General features: G+C 37.6%; 1 protein-coding gene across 3 annotated transcripts in view; it reads right to left on the bottom strand.

Annotated features, from left to right (window-relative positions):
* Positions 1-16,545, bottom strand: part of NCAM2 (neural cell adhesion molecule 2) — a 491,943-nt gene that overhangs the window by 195,253 nt on the left and 280,145 nt on the right. For 2 of the 3 annotated variants that reach the window (XM_082247052.1, XM_082247051.1), the window contains exons 2-4: positions 13,016-13,090; positions 4,981-5,187; positions 2,151-2,294 (exon numbers count right to left, since the gene is read on the bottom strand). In XM_082247052.1, coding sequence (XP_082103178.1) covers positions 2,151-2,294; positions 4,981-5,187; positions 13,016-13,090 — 426 coding nt within the window. Of the gene's footprint in view, positions 1-2,138; positions 2,295-4,980; positions 5,188-13,015; positions 13,091-16,545 lie in introns of those variants that run through there. The other variant, XM_082247053.1, reaches the window with a different exon arrangement.

Below are 16,545 nucleotides of genomic sequence, written 5' to 3'. Positions count from 1 at the left end.
AAACAATAAAAAAATATGTTTAACATATGCTTAGGTGTTAGTGTACCTGTCAGTCAGGTTTATATGCAAGCCTAAAGCATTTAAGAACACTCAGCAATCAGTCTGAGGTGCAGTTGGATTGACTTTTTTGTACAAATAAAAACACAGTAGTTGAATCCATATAAAAAAAACAATGCACGCACATCTATACTTCTATAAAGGACCGATTTTAAACATTGCATTGTTATCTGTCAAGAATACCTGCAATGAATGTCTATGTGCACTGGAATTAAATTATTATTTGAAATTCCCTTTTTTTTCCTAATAACCTTTAAAAACTATTAAAATATTACATTTTTTATTCTTTATACAATTATTATGAGATGGAAGGACAATATTCATTTGTGCATTAAAGAAAAATAGAGGAATATTACAAAAAAAGATGTACAATAAGCAAGAATTAAATTGTTGCAGTAAAATTGTTTAATGCCTACAATTATTTCAGGACTGCAATAGACTGCTGAAGACAGAGTAATTCCCTTCAATACCTTCAAAAATATGATCCTCGAGAATTTAAATGTCTTACTTTTTTCTATCTATGTTTTCAACAATGGAAAACTCATTTTCAACACCTCATCTAAACTGCAGTTGATGTTTTACAACAAGAAATTCAAACTTCATATTGCTTGGGAATTTAAAACATTCTGTTGACATAATATAAATGAAGTTCTACTCTAAATGTACTTACATTTATTTACACCAACATTTAGAAATATAAAGTTTAATTCTTTGATAATTTATTTTACAGTGCCAATGCCATCAATGTGCTGGTATCATTGAAATGCTGGTGCAGTGCTGGCACTTACTTAGGTTTTTTGCTGGACTATTAACTCAATGAACAAACCACAGAATCACTTAAAGTGAATGTCTAGTCAAAAGCTTTTCTTAAATTTGGATAATGTGGATAAGGTTCCCTATCCGTTTTCCCTCCTATCCAGAGCTCCTTTAGAGAGATTTAATCTCAAATTCTGTCCTGCTGACAATGTTACGGTAGAAAGGAAGTAAGGAGAATTCTCCAACAGAAACACTGACAGAATTATCATCATTATTATTATTATTTTTTAGTAGAGTAGCAGCAGGTTACAACTCCCATTATAAATTTTTCCGTCTATGACCCTGTTGCTGATTGTCTCTCATTTCCCATCCAATTAAGCAGAAAGTGAGTGCAAATCTCTTTAACAGAGCCTATGATAGCAGCAAAACCTGAAAGGTGTTTTATTCATTCCTTGCTCCACAACTAGAAAAAATATATGGCTCAGCATAAAGTTTAATATGTTTCCTTTATCTTTGCCCTTAATTCTGACGTGAGTCCTCTTTCTAGAAGAAGTTTTACAGAGCAATGCTGGCTTTTGAGGACCAGCCAAAAGCCAACATTATCATCTCTGGAAAGAGCACTTTGTAGTAAACTACAAAGTGGGAGATATTTGACCATTTATGCTTCATCTGATACAGTGAAAGACTTTTAAAATATGAATTTGAAGATGGGGGTGACAAAGTGCAGAGACAGGGGAATAGTTTGAATTATTCTCTACCTATGTCAAGTTAAGGGAAAAGAAAGGTTATAGTATACTGAGGGTTCTGAATCAATGCAGGGTCCATTCCTACAGGGACTCAAGCACTGGAATGTCACCTCCCATTCCTAGTTGCTCTGTTTTCTCAATAAAATGGAACAATGTACAGTACAATACTTGTTTTAAAAACCCAACCAGTATATGACATAGCAATATGAATATAATAAATACTGATATGTAAAGATTTTATTGCAAAAAGCAATACTGGCCAAATCATATACCATGAAGTCATAACATTTAAACACAAATATAGAGGTGGTGATAAAGAAATTGTCCAACCACAGATCAATTAACCTAGTAATTTCCCACTCTTCCCAAGTGGGTTACCTCAAAATGTATATAGTGTTATATAGATGAATCTCTTTTGTCCTCTAAATTCATGTATAAATATCAAACATATGATATAAAATCAATACAAGATGCTGATGGAACAAACTGAGCTATGACAACTTTTTATCTTACACTTCTTATCCTATTTATAATTTTACAACTAGAACCTCTTTTAAAAAACATAACTTAAAACGTTACCAAAATACTAACTGTCATCAATGTCTGTTACATCTTCCCCGTTATTCAACCACCTGACCATGGGAGCCGGGGAGCTGTTGATGTGGCAAACAACCTCTGCATCTTCACCTTTTCTGAATTCTTGAGGTGACCTGACATCTTCAAATGTCAGTTTCTCTAAGGTAAAAGTAAATAGAATGTTATTTCTCAGTAACAAAATACTGAACATGTGTCATAATACATCTATACAATAATTTTATTATTTATTTATTAGTTTATTTTTTATTTTTAAGGTAACAGAGGCATGGACTCCAGAGAGAGAGAGTTATAATTTTTCCCCTGTACAAATCATTAGTAAGACTTCATCTGGAATATGCAGTTCAGTTTTGGGCACCAGTTCTTAAAAAGGCTATTGGGGAACTGGAGAAAGTGCAGAGAAGGGCAACCAAACTGATAAGAGGCATGGAGGACCTCAGCTATGAGAAAAGATTAGAGGAACTGAATTTATTCTCTCTTGAGAAGAGGAGATTAAGGGGGGATATGATCAACATGTATAAATACATAAGGGGTCCATATAGTGAACTTGTTGTTGAGATATTCACTTTAAGGTCAACACAGAGGACAAGGGGGCATTCTTTACATCTAGAGGAAAACAGATTTCATCTCCAAATACGGAAAGGTTTCTTCACCGTAAGAGCTGTGAAAATGTGGAATAGATTCCCTTCAGAGGTGGTACTGGCTAGCTCACTATATTGCTTTAAAAAAAGCCTGGATTCTTTCCTGGGTGTACATAATATAAATGGGTACTAATATTTATAGGTAAAGTTGATCCAGAGAATATCCGATTGCCTCTCTGGGGATCGGGAAGGATTTTGTTTTCCCCTGCTGCAGCAAATTGGATAATGCTTTTTTAGGGTTTTTTTCACCTTCTTCTGGATCAACTGCAGGTATAGGATTGTGTATATGGGATTGTATGGTTGGGTTTTCTTTACTGTTTTTTTTTTGTTTTGTTTTTGGTTGAGCCAGATGGACTTGTGTCTTTTTTCAACCTGACAAACTATGTAACTATGTAACTATATAAGGTAGTACATTGTATTTAAGTAATATATAGTCTGCAATGTGCCTTAAGATGCAAAACCAGAGAAAAGTTACAAAAGACCATCTCATTTTTTGAAATACTCAGCATATCTTTATTCATTTATGGCCATCCAAGCAGTGTTTGGGGCATTGATTACCATCACTGTGTGTATAAGAGAATAATTATGGTTCCAGAATCATGTTGCCTTTGTGTATTGCCATCAAATATGGAATATATCTCCTTGGAGAATACACTCCCAAAAGCAATGGGGTGAGAATCTGGATACATTCTAGCAAGTCTGATCGCTACTAAGTATCATGTCAAAAAACTAAAAAGTTCTCTTTCACCAGAGATATGCTTAAAACCCCTTAATGTATTGCTTATATCCATTTGAACCAGTCCTCTGTTTCTGCCATAGTGTTCATATCACTCTCCTATATCATAAAGTATGGTAGTTGGCTTGAGGAGGTACTGTAACTGAGTGTAAGAGGAAACCTGCAAACTCAGGTTTCCCACACATCAGTGTTTGAAAACTGTCAAACTTGTCACATTTTTTACTTTCTTTTTGAGACTATGCAGATAATTTTATATTTGCTGGCAGTGAAATAGTTCCATATCGGGCCATTTTCAACTTATCCCTTAAATGCCTAACATCCATAAGGCCCCTTGTCTATGATATAGTGGTGCACTCTATAGAGCCCCATGTAAAGCAACCAGGCGAAATGCTGGGGCAGTTTGCCAAGCTCAAAAAGTTAATTCTGAACGATGGGGAATAATGTAGAATGGATGGATCTGAATTTTCTGGCATGTGTCATCCCATAAGTTCAATAAATGCAACAGGATTGGTCTCTAAATTGATAGTTTCTGTTTTGAAGTTTTCCACATCAGGAGATCAATAGGATATTCACCACATTCTTCTATATCAAATTGTATCCATTCTGTGGAATATGTGTTAGAGTACAACATAGAAAGCTGTGAAAATTGTGCTAACCAGTAATAGGATAATAAATAGGGAACTCCAGGACACCTTTGTTGTTTCCTAGCATGTACGACCTTATAAGAGAGCCTACACCCTATGAACCCCAAATACATTTTGTAATTTTTTGAGTTTTCCTTCTGTAATGGGATTGGAGGAAATCTAAAGAAGTACAACATCTAAAGAGGTGCATCAGTTTTGGAACCAGCATCATTTTAACAGCCTTATTTATACATTTCCATTTATATATAGCCTGTGTGTCAAGCTCTTCTTTCAGTTTTCTAAACAAGGGAGTTTAATTAATTTAATAAAGGGATGTAACATAAGGGGCAAATTTAATCCCTAGATATGATAGTGCAAGCTGTTGTAAACTGAAAGAGAACTGAGTACATAGGTGGGTTTAAACATTGTCTGACAAATTTATGGTTAGGGCTTCTGAGCCTTTGCTAATATGAATCAAAGCCCTGAGATGGAGCAAAAATTTCCCAAGAACTTAAAAAGATTGGTCATGGTTGGGGCACATATGTAACTTTTTCATTCACAGGTGTATCCAAATGCTATACTACACTACAAACATGTACATCATTTGTCATAAAAAAAAGTGCTTTGACTATTAAGAAAGAATGGGTCATAGGTATTCAATTCAAATAATTTGTACTGTAATATTTTGTAATCTTTACATTTACTTAAAAGGTTTTTTATATTGTAATTTTCAGTGCCCTATAATTCCTAAAATAATATGTAAAAAATATAACATGTACAAAAAAAAAAAAAATACAATATTTGTAAAACAGATTAAAGATACTCACGATATATTTCTAGAACAACTGTAGACTCCTGAGTATGACCCTTTGAATCGATAGCTTGACACCGGTAAATTCCAGCATCATCTATATTAGCGTTATAAATTGTCAACCATGATCGAATGCCTTCTCTTTGCACCACAACTCTCTGATTAGAAGTTATCTTTTCGCCTTGTGGGCTATACCAGTCTATTGTTTCAGGCTCTCCTAAGACTAATAAAAAAAGGAATATAAACGAAAAGAAAAACAACACAATATACAAAAGAGTAGTCATTTTGAAGTAATCCATCTAATTTTCACCCAGATTTACTGTTTACATACACAGAACCTGTCTGCATGAAAGAAAGGAAAATCACAACAATTAGCAATAATATAATTTTTAAAAAGTTGTACCTTTTAGAATTAAAATGGGACCCTTGAGTTCTAGTCAACTGACTCTGCCTAGACTAAGTTAATGTCATCAGTCTTAAGCATTTCTTTTGAGGTTTCTCCCCTGGCAATCAGATAGCAACACTGTAACTTTGTAGCAAGTCACAAAGTGAGCTAATCTGTACCAAACGTTTGTAAACACAACCAAGAACTGAACAGACGACAGGATTTAAATGAGCCCTGAGCAAGCATATCAGTTCAGGAAGCAGATGTTGCACCTGGACGATACATAGACAAAGATGGCACTAAGGTACACACAAAGATGGCACTGATCTTCTTAAAAAGAAAATACCAAATGAAGGCAATTTCAGAGCTAGGTATGGGGTTTGGGTAGCTGATACCGTGGGTTCAAAGCTAATCTTGCAAGTTTGAGATTCATAGTTTCAGCTAATTTATGTGCAGAGTCACTCAGAATATTTTTTTAATCATAATGCACTGCGTGTTCTTGAACTCTAAGCTAGCAGGCTTAGAAAGGTCAATAGGAAGGCTTTTGGTTTTTATTTGATATTGATAGCGCCTTTATTTATATTAAATGGTGTTTTTTTTTTTTTTGTTTTTTGGCTGCAAGGGTTTCCTTTAAAAAAGTGGGATTGTTTTAGGGGTAGTATTTGGGGGTTTTCATTTCTTTTGTATGTATGTTTTTTTAATGTTCAGAATGCCTTTTTAGGTTTGGGGTGCTAAAAGCACAGTAATCACTTGTTACTGACCATCTGTTTTTGGAGCAGTCTTGCAACACTGTGTAAAAGAAAAATTATTGCAACATGACTCAAATTCACAGCACCCCACCGCACCCTTCCCCCTCATCCCCATGTTAACCCTGAATATAACCATCCTGTTGTTGGCAAAATTTACAATACTAAACACTTTGTAGAATCCATAATGTCTTTGTAAATCTGTGCTCTTTGAATGTAATAAATTATAACCCAGCCTTACTATTTTAAATGTCCCTGTTGCTGACTACACCACTGTATCCCAACCAGAGGGAGGAGGGGGAGGTGGACCTCCTATCACAACTTGGAATGGCAGCAAGGATAGGAAATGTCATTATAATGGGGGATTTTAATTATCAAGATATAGACTGGGCAGAAAGAACCGCACATTCATCTAAGGCTCGCCTTTTCCTAAATGTTTTGCAGGACAATTTCATGGGTCGGTTGGTGAAAGCACCAACAGGAAACAATGCAATACTAGACTTACTGACTATTAACAATACAGACCTGATCAAGGATGTAGAAATACGGGGCAACTTAGGAAACAGTGACCATAGGTCAATTCGTTTTAGTATAAATCATAAAAATAGGAAACACAAGGGTAATATAAGGACACTGAATTTCAAAAGAGCCAACTTCCCTTAACAGTGGTCTTTGTTAGATGATATAAAATGGAATAGAATCCTAGGAACAAAAAGCAAGGAGGAAAAATGGGAGTATTTTGAGAACATACTAAATAAAGATATTGGCCAGTGCATTCCAACGGGAGAATACGTTTAAAAGAGCTAAAATAGACCCTGGGTGGCTAAACTCCAACGTAAAAATGCATATAAAATCTAAAAAAAAGGCCTTCAAAAAATACAAGGCTGAGGGGTCATTGGCAGCATTCCAACATTACAAAGAATGCAATGAGAAACGTAAGAGCGCAATGAAGGCAGCTAAGATAGAACACAAAAGGCACATAGCGGAAGAGAGTATAAAAAAAAACCCTAAGAATTTCTTTAAGTATATAAATAGTAAAAAAGTGAGGCCAGAACACATTGGCCCCATAAAGGACGATGAAGGAAATCTGGCTACAAAGGACAGAAAGAAGGCAAAGGTGCTAAATAAATTCTTCTCCTCAGTCTTCACAAAAAATTGAGGGGATACAGTAACCTAGACTGTAATGTTGAAGTTAAAAACACGTCACAGGAAAGCACCCTCATGGTTAACAGAAGACAGACTCATAACTAGACTTGAAAAACGTAACATAAATAAGTCACCAGGACCAGATGGCTTACACCTGAGGGTCCTTAAAGAGCTCAGCCAGGTAATAGCCAGACCATTGTTCCTAATTTTTATGGATAGTCTATTGACGGAAATGGTACCAGTTGATTGGAATAAAGCCAATGTGGTGCCAATCTTTAAACAAAGGACCGAGATATATCCCCTGGAACTACAGGCGTATTAGCTTAACATCAATTGTCTGTAAGACATTGGAGGGGATGGTAAGAGACTATATACACGACTTATACACGAGTGGTAAGGATGTGGAGTTCTCTTCTACAAGCAGTGGTGTCAGCGGGAGCATCAATAGTTTCAAAAAACTATTAGATGGGCACCCTAACGACCACAACATACAGTATACAATGTACTATTGACATAAACACTTATACACACACTCATCATAGGTTGAACTGGATGGGCTGGTGTCTTTTTTCAACCCCACAAACTATGTAACTATGTATTATCCATGGCGCCTTAATACTGCTATTGGCCAATTTTAAATTGCTGTATGATCCTCTGTGCTTTATTTCATAAAAAGAGCTTGATAGAAATAGTGAGAAAAGGGACAGTCAAAGTGAATCATTGGCCGGTTTCTATATACTATTAACAATATGTCTAATACCAATTGATTGCAAAGCATGTAAAGCTACCTGAAAAAAATAGGGATTTTGACTTAGCTGTAAATTCCTTATGTTGGAGTACAGTATAGGGCAGATAACATGTATTTATACACCAAGGGCTACCTTCAGTGACTGGACACTAGCATAAAACTTGCTAGGGCTGCCCCCAGTGTGCACTCCTATAAACCCACCCAACATATGCAAAAGGAGTGAATAAGACACAGAGGGGAGGACCTGTGCCCTGTACTGTACTCCAAGATAAGGAATGTACAGTTAAGTCAAAATTCCTATTATCACAATTGCACAATATGGGACACAGAACCTGTATAAACCATTGACCATGGGATGTACCGAAGCAATAAACTGAGGGGTGAGCAATAGCATACCAAACAGGGCTGTCAGTAGGTCCACAAGAAAAAAAGGGGTAAAAAAATGAACAAAAACAATCCGATAACAGCTTGAAGGCTTGAAGTACTGTGCGGCCAAAGCTTGCATCACCCAAGGCAAATGCTCTGATAGGCTTCCCTGTTGATTGTCCACTCTAGGTATGTAAAGCTGCAATGTGAATTTCTATCAATGAGCGTATCAGACTTGTTTCTTCGAGTGCCCATTGATGTTTTATGTAGACCACTATTGCGGTATTTATCCAACTGTACCCTTACTGGGTGACCTTGCAGAAAGGAGGTCCAGTGATGTGAAAATAATCTGATGGCTTTCAGCTGAAGAATGTTGATGGGAAGTTTTGACTCCTGAGGGGACCAGGTCCTGTGGACAGTAAGGGAATTGTAAACTCTGCCCCAGGCTGTAAGGCTAGCATCCATTGTCACTGCCTTTCAGTGTGTGTGGAGGAAAGTCTTTCCAAATTCCATGGTAAGACAGGAGATCCAAAATGTCAGAGAGAGCATTGTATGGCTGCACAGAAACATTGTACAATATGGGTATGATGGATTGGAAAGGTCCGGAAGTGAAAGTTGGCAAAAGTAATCTGTCTTGAAGGGGGCTACCATCAAGCCCAGAGGTTCCACGTGGGGACTTTAGGGAAACAACCTTCTCCTGAGGAATGAAGATTCTGGCTTGGGCTTTGTCCGAGATTACAGGCAGGTAATCCAAGGGTGTGAGGACTGGATGGCAGACTTTGGTAAGGTAAAACAGTGAAAGATTGTAAAAAACTGAATTTACATTTAGACATTTGCAGCAAAAGTTGGGGATGAGCAGTCCTTCAGTAAGAGTTCAGTCCTTCAGTAAGAGGTAATCCAGCAAACCTTTGATATGAGTGCCCTGGGTTTGCAGAAGAGCCAAAAGCAGGGCAAGCACTTTTGTGAACACATGGCGTACAGAGAAGAGTAAGAATATTAATGCTACAAACTGGAAGTCTTGGTCTCCCACAGCAAAATGCAATAAGTGTTGGTGTGTAGGATAGATGGGGATATGCAGATAGACTTCTTGTGCTGTATGTCAACTGATGAATGAAATTTCCCTTGTCAGAAAGAAGCAATGCTTCTCGTTGATTCTATGATGAATTTTGGTACACAAAAAAATCAGTTTAGAGATTGCATCCATTTGGTTTTGGGGCTGTGAACAGGTCTAACTAAAAACCTTGAAATTATTATTTCTAAAGGAACTGGTGCAACCGCTCCTTATGCCTAAAGCTGGTAAAAGGTAGTAATAAAATCTGATTTATTTTGGTCTGAAGCCGGCAGGATGGAAGGAAAAAATACTCCTTGCAATGACAGATTGGACCCAGATATCCCAATCATTTTGGATCCGTGCTGGCAGAGATGCCACCAGAAGTTGCCCCACATTCAGGAATGGGGGTACCCCTAATTTGAGGAGGGCTTCTGGGTAGGCTTGGTGGACTAAGGAGTCCAGGGCTTGTCAAAAGGAGGGGCTAAGCCTTGATTTCAAACAGTGACACCAGACGAGAGTAGGAGGCATAAGATTTTTCTTTTGGGTCAGGAGTACCTTTCCCTTAGTGACTTAATTGATGCATTTATCAAGGGATTACCCAAATAGGGAAAAAAAGCATACATAGAAGATGCTTTTTACAAACAGGTTCAGCAGGCCAAATTTAGCCACAAAGTGGATAAAGAACTTTCTAGAAATGTGGTGAATTACATTCTATAGAGCTTCAACTTAGAAAATCATTAAGCTGCTGGCTTAAAAAGCCTTCAGTGTACTGTGCCATCTAATGGCTGAGGAAAGAGACATGGCTGTCCTCCAAAACACGTCCCAATTGGCTATTCTCTTCAGAGATTGACAGAACATGTTCTCGGCTTTGACAGCTTGCTCCCCAGTGTCCTTTGACATCCTCCTTCACTGGAGCCACCACAGTGGCATGAACTGACAGCTCCACCGTGGGCAGGATGTTTGTGCACAGAGATTTTTCCGTTTTCACACATACACTGCTAACACCTTGTGAGTGGAACCTTTTTTAATGCATTTCATTTACTTATAATAAATACTGCACTGCACCAAGAGTTTGCTTGAAGCTTCTCTCCCTTTTTCCTCTTCTGTTGCAGCAGGGGTTTCCCAGCCCTTCTGGATACAAGCTGCCTTGCTTCACACTCAGTCATCTGTTTTAAACATCCACAGTCACCTGCTTTAAACATGATTTTCAGGCTGTTTGTAGACTCTTAACCATCAAACATCCTGGACATTTATATGGACAGTACACCATAATACTTTATGGACAATATTTTTAAGTTATTGACATGTTAACAGAGTAGGGTAGCGCTGAGATTATTGTTTGTTTTTTGCATTAGCTACAAATGTAAGGTTCTTAATACTTTTCTCTATGATATCCTGAAGTGAAAAGAGGTCCTGCTTCTGCATCAGGGGAAATAGAGGGCATGCAGTGTTACTGGCTCTGGAAACTGAAGATTCTAGAAGTGCCAAGCCTTTTTCAAAGAATTCAGACATAGTGGCAGGGAGATCTGCTTTTTTCCAGACAGGCTGCATTGTGCATGCTTCAGAGGGAGCTAGAGTAAGATAAGGAGACTGGTATCATAATAAAGCATTGTTCCTGGACAAGAGAACAGCTACCACCTGAGGGATGGCTTGAGTTTCCTGTGGTCCATCTGTAGAACGCATGCTTTTATGTCCTTTTTTTCCAGCTTCCCTGCATCTGTCATGTGGGATACCCAGTCCGTTACTCATGGATTGGAGGTCAGAATGGATGAGGTTTTGTATGTCAAGATATAGGAGCTGCTATAACCCAGGCACTGACTGTGTTCCTGTGGCTGTGTCTCTGTAAAAGATGACAAAAGAAGAGCAGCAATGTGCTGTGTGCTGTGTGCTGTGTTTCAGCAGAAAAGGCGGGTGGGAATGTGTCATCCAGAGTGGTGATGCAGTTAACTCATCCTCCTAAGAGCACCAAATGCAGGATCCCGTGCCCAAAGCAAACATTACAGGCCAGCCCCACACAGTGGGGTCTGGTTACAATCCCCTAATTACACACTGAGGGCAACTCATACACAAACTGCTAGTCCAGGGAAGTATGCAGTCAGGTCTTTATGCTTCGGAGAAAAAAAAATGGATGTTGTAAAAAAGAAAGAAAAATATTTCTCCAGAGGAGAACAGGTCTATCAGCAAATGATACTAGCAAAAACCTGGAATCTTACAGTGTGGGTAGGGTTGCATGAATGTGCACGAGGGGTGCCCTAGCAAGTTTTTTGATAGTGTCCAATCACCTGATAGAAGTCTGCATATAACCCATGGTCTATGAATTTAAACCTTGGGCCAATTTTTTTATTGTTGAATTACCCAGATTGGGGTGCTACTGTTATATGTAAACCAAATATAGTGTAGAAGAAAATAATAACTTCCACAGCTAAATATGTGCTGTTAGGGCTCTTTCACACGGGCGTTCCGTATGTCCGTTTTTCATCCCATCCGTTTGCGGATGAAAAACGGACATAATGTATCTCTATGTAAATACGGATGTCAGCGGATGATCATCCGCTGACATCCGTTTTTCGTCCGTTCCGTTCAGTTCAGTTTTTTGGAACGGAAGAGAACCCTATTTTTTCTTCCGTTCAAAAAACGGAACGGACGCAAAAATGGATGTCAGTGGTTTCATCCGCTGACATCCGTATTTACATAGACATACATTATGCCCGTTTTTCATCCGCAAACGGATGGGATGAAAAACGGACATACGGACCGGATGACACAAGTGTCATCCGTGTCCGTTTCAAAAAAAAAAAAAAGGACCTGATCGAGCAAAAAAAAACAGAACACCCATGTGAAAGAGCCCTAGAGTATTCTGTCATGGAGAATCATAGTGAAAAAATCTTTAACACCATGTACTTAGTTTTAATGCACCCTCCAAGAATATTATTTAAAGGATTTGTGTATTTTTAATGTTACCCTCAAATTAGCATGAAAATACCCCCTCCCCTCTGTATTTATTTTTATTTTTGTTTTGCATTGGTTATTGTTCCTAATGGCAGTCCCCAGCTTCCTATGCTTTTTTTGGCACTAGTTTGCCTATTATCCCAAAAAATGGCCAGAGTTTAGTAACAAAAAACTCCCCCATAAAGTTTAATAGGATTACCGTCTAAGTTTGACCTTACAACATTTTGAAGAAGTATCATTAAACCCTTGACGAATGGAACATGGGCAGATTTATCCATCACTATTTAGGAGGAAAACTGTGATCTCCACTATAGGTAATAAATACACGTGTTATTCTTTTACAATCTTTTACAACATAAATTATCTGGCATGTATGCACTTGACACAAAAAAAGAGTATAATTGAGGGTTCGCTTTAAGAATCGGTAATGTATATTACCACATATTTTAGGTTTTGTATTTCTTTTGACGCTTTAAACTGTCAACAGAAATGCACAAATATATTGTGTATTTAAACATTGTGTAATGTATATACATTTAGGTACAAATTCAAAATATTATATTATCACAACTACTACTACTACTACTACTACTACTACAACTATGAGTACTACTAATGATTAAAACAAAGCAAACAAAAAGAAGGAAAAACATTACTTACCTGTACATGTAAAATACTTGGACTGTCCCACACTGATTTCAACTTTGCTGAGAGAAATTGAGACTTGCAATATAGCTGAAAAACAGATTTACATTTTTTGGTCAATTTTGGGCAGATATCTAAGGAAGAGATATTAACATGATATAACATTCATATCAAAACTGTAAAGAATACTTGTTTTGGCAATATTATCTAACAATAAGTCAAGGGAAATAATACTTTTCTGAATCAATAGTTTTAAATGGATTTTTGAAGCAGAAAAAAGTTTACTTGTCTAAAATATTGATTCAGAGAACTGCCAAGTAAATATTTTCCAAAAGTAAATCTTATTAAGAACCCTTACTAATCAAAGCCCTTTCTAAAAATTTGAATTACAGAAATTAAAATGTCAGCATTACTGCTTAAATGCATATTCAATGTATTTGATTTTTGATCTTATTCCCTCAAAGAAGAAAGAAAATAGAGTTTAATTTACTAAAAGAAAATCGGTTGTCCACTTAGCAAAGTGAATTTTCATTCTGCAGGGGTATTTTCGCTTGGTTTAATGAATGGGGTAAGCTCTTCCAACTTCCATCATCCAGTCATCTGCAAGCAAAAATGTTGTGTTTTCTTCCTTGCACATCATGGGGTTATACTTGCAAAGTGAATTTTACCCACATATATTAAGCTAAGTGAATATTCTCTTGCAAAGTGAACCCCAACTTGTTTCTAATTCTTGAATTTTTAGTCTACTAATTAGTCAATACATGGTATCACTTTAGCGTTATTTATCAATTTAAATCTTCTGTTTTATTTGATGGTTAACACAAAAGAGGTTCTGTTAACCTTAAAACCTTATTCTACTCTTTTTCACATTTCCACATATTTGACATTTAAAATAAAATGTTCAGCTAAGTAACAAATCTCATATTTGCCCATTTTGCTCTGCTATACTTGTTCAGGCATTTGAGGTATGAGAACTGCTCATATTTTATATCACTATTTAGCCATATTTTCAGCAATAATTAAACTAGGTAATTAATAATTTCACAAACATTACTGCTATTGCCTTAAAATACTTTCATTTTATGCAAATACCTTTTATATGCATTTTGCTAAACACATAAGACAAAGGAACCTTATCATGTTAGGTACTTGAGGTCCTTTTTTTTATTCTCTAAGACTTTGATTTCTTTGCTAAAATGATTGCACATTTTTAGATTGAAATATTATATTCTTGACAAACATCTGAAGTGCAGTAGAGTAGATCATTCTAAAAACCCCAATTTTCCTTGAATTTAAAAGCATCTTCTTTGGTATTTCATTGATTTATTCTTCTGTCAAATTGACTTCTGACAGACAAACCAAGATAGCAAAGGTGAATAGCTTACAGACTAAGATACGGGCAAACCTTGTGGCATTGCCGTCTTTTGACTCACATGAATTAGGAAAAATCCTTTAAAATTGGCTCTAAGCTTTCTGGATCGCTTTCTTGCTAACTTGCTAACCGAACCAAGGCACAGATGCTGATTCATTATAAAGTGAACACATGATGGCATACAGCATACATAAGTGAAGGAACGCTTCTGAACCAGCATGGCTGGGCAGAATGGTAAAGGTGTGTAAATTACAAGATGGACAGAATTAAAAATAATTTTGCTATTATAACAGTAAACAGATTTGTATTTAAACTGTGCATATTATTATTATACAGGATTTATATAGCGCCAACAGTTTGCACAGCGCTTAACAAAATGAAGGCTGACACGACAGTTACAATACAATTTGGTACAAGAGGAATCAGAGGGTCCTGCTCATTAGAGCTTACAATCTAAAAGGGAGGGTCAATTTTTACAAAAGGTAATAGCTGTGGGGGATTAGCTGATGGAGAAAGTGAAACAGTTTTTTAATTAGAAGCCACAATTTTACAAAAGGTAATAGCTGTGGGGGATTGGCTGATGGAGAAAGTGAAACAGTGTATTAATTAGAAGTCGCATAGGCTTCTTTAAAGAGAAGGATTTTTTAGGGATCATCTGAAGATGGATATATTAGGGGACAGTCAGACAGATTGGGGTAGAGAGTTCCAAAGGATGGGAGAAGCTCTGGAGAAATCCTTGAGGTGAGCATGGGAGAAGGTGACAAGGGAGCTAGAGAGCAGGAGGTCTTGGGCGGACTGAAGAGAGCAGCTTGGTTGATATTTTGAGATCAGGTTGGTGATGTAGTTGGGGGCAGAGTTGTGGATGGCATTGTAAACTATTGTTAGTACTTTGAATTTTATTAGTTGGGTGAGTGGAAGCAAGTGAAGGGATTGGCAGAGAGTGGTGGAGGCCACTGAACGGTTGGTAAGGTGGATGAGTCTTGCAGCAGCATTCATTATGGACTGAAGGGGGATAGTCTATGCAAAGGTAATCCAATAAGGAGGGAGTTGCAGTAGTCGAAGGCAAGAGATAACCAGCGGGTAAATTAGAAGTTCGGTGGTGTCTTTGGTTAAAAAGGGGCATATTCTAGAGATGTTGCAAAGGTTAAGGCAGCACGATTTGGACAGGGATTGGATGTGGGCCTGAAAGGACAGAGCAGTGTCCAGGGTTACCGCTAGTACCCTGGCATGTGTGGAAGGACTGATAGTTGTTCAATTAATCTTGACAGAGACTTTAGGAGAAGGGGCACGTGGGGGAGGAAATATTATGAGCTTGGGTTTAGATAGATTCAGTTTGAGGAAGTGGTGTGACATCCAGGCTGATATGTCTGTTAGTAAATCAGTGATTCGGGAGGGGACTGATGGGGTAAGCTCATCAGCATAGAAATGGTAGTGGAAGCCATGGGACCCTATTAGCTGACCCGGGGAGGAAGTGTAGATCAAGAAAAGTAGAGGTCCAAGGACAAAACCTTGGGGGACCCCAACGGTAAGAGGAGTTACAGAGGAATAAGTGGAATTGTAAGTGACACTGAAGGTACAGGGAGATAGGTAAGATTCAAACCAACAGGGAGAGTAGTCACAGAGACCAAGCAAATTTAGTTTTTTTAAGGAGGAGGGGGTGGCCAACTGTATCAAAGGCAGCAGAGAGGTCCAAGAGTAAGAGTACAGAATAGTGACCATTGGTTTTAGCTGTTAGTAAGTCATTTGTGAGTTTTAGGAGAAAAGACTGAAGGAGATCAAGAAGGTTATTCTCAATGAGGTGCTTGCTCAGTCTGTTTTAGACTAGACGTTCAAGGAGTTTGGAGGCAAAAGGGAGTAAGGAGATGGGTCTTAGGTTGTTAAGGTTGGTGTGGTCTAGTGAGGCTTTCTTTGGTATGGGAGAGTTACTAGTGCATGTTTTAGAGGCTTGGGGAAGATGCCAGTGGAGAGGAAGAGGTTGAAGATATGAGTTAAAGAGTGTAGGATAGAGCCATAGGTTAACCATAGTATTTGAGAAGGAACAGGGTCCAGGGGGGTGTTAGAAAAAAGTTGAGTGACTTCCTCTACAGTAGTTGGGTTAAACAAGGGAATTATTGATTGTGTAGAAGGACAAGGAGTGTAAGCTGAGTGAGATATCTGTAGAGTAGAGATTTTG

The sequence above is a fragment of the Pelophylax lessonae genome, assembly GCF_965119305.1.
Source record: "Pelophylax lessonae genome assembly, chromosome: 2".
In the NCBI taxonomy this organism is placed as follows: domain Eukaryota; kingdom Metazoa; phylum Chordata; class Amphibia; order Anura; family Ranidae; genus Pelophylax; species Pelophylax lessonae.
This window is presented reverse-complemented; position numbering and strand designations above follow the sequence as displayed.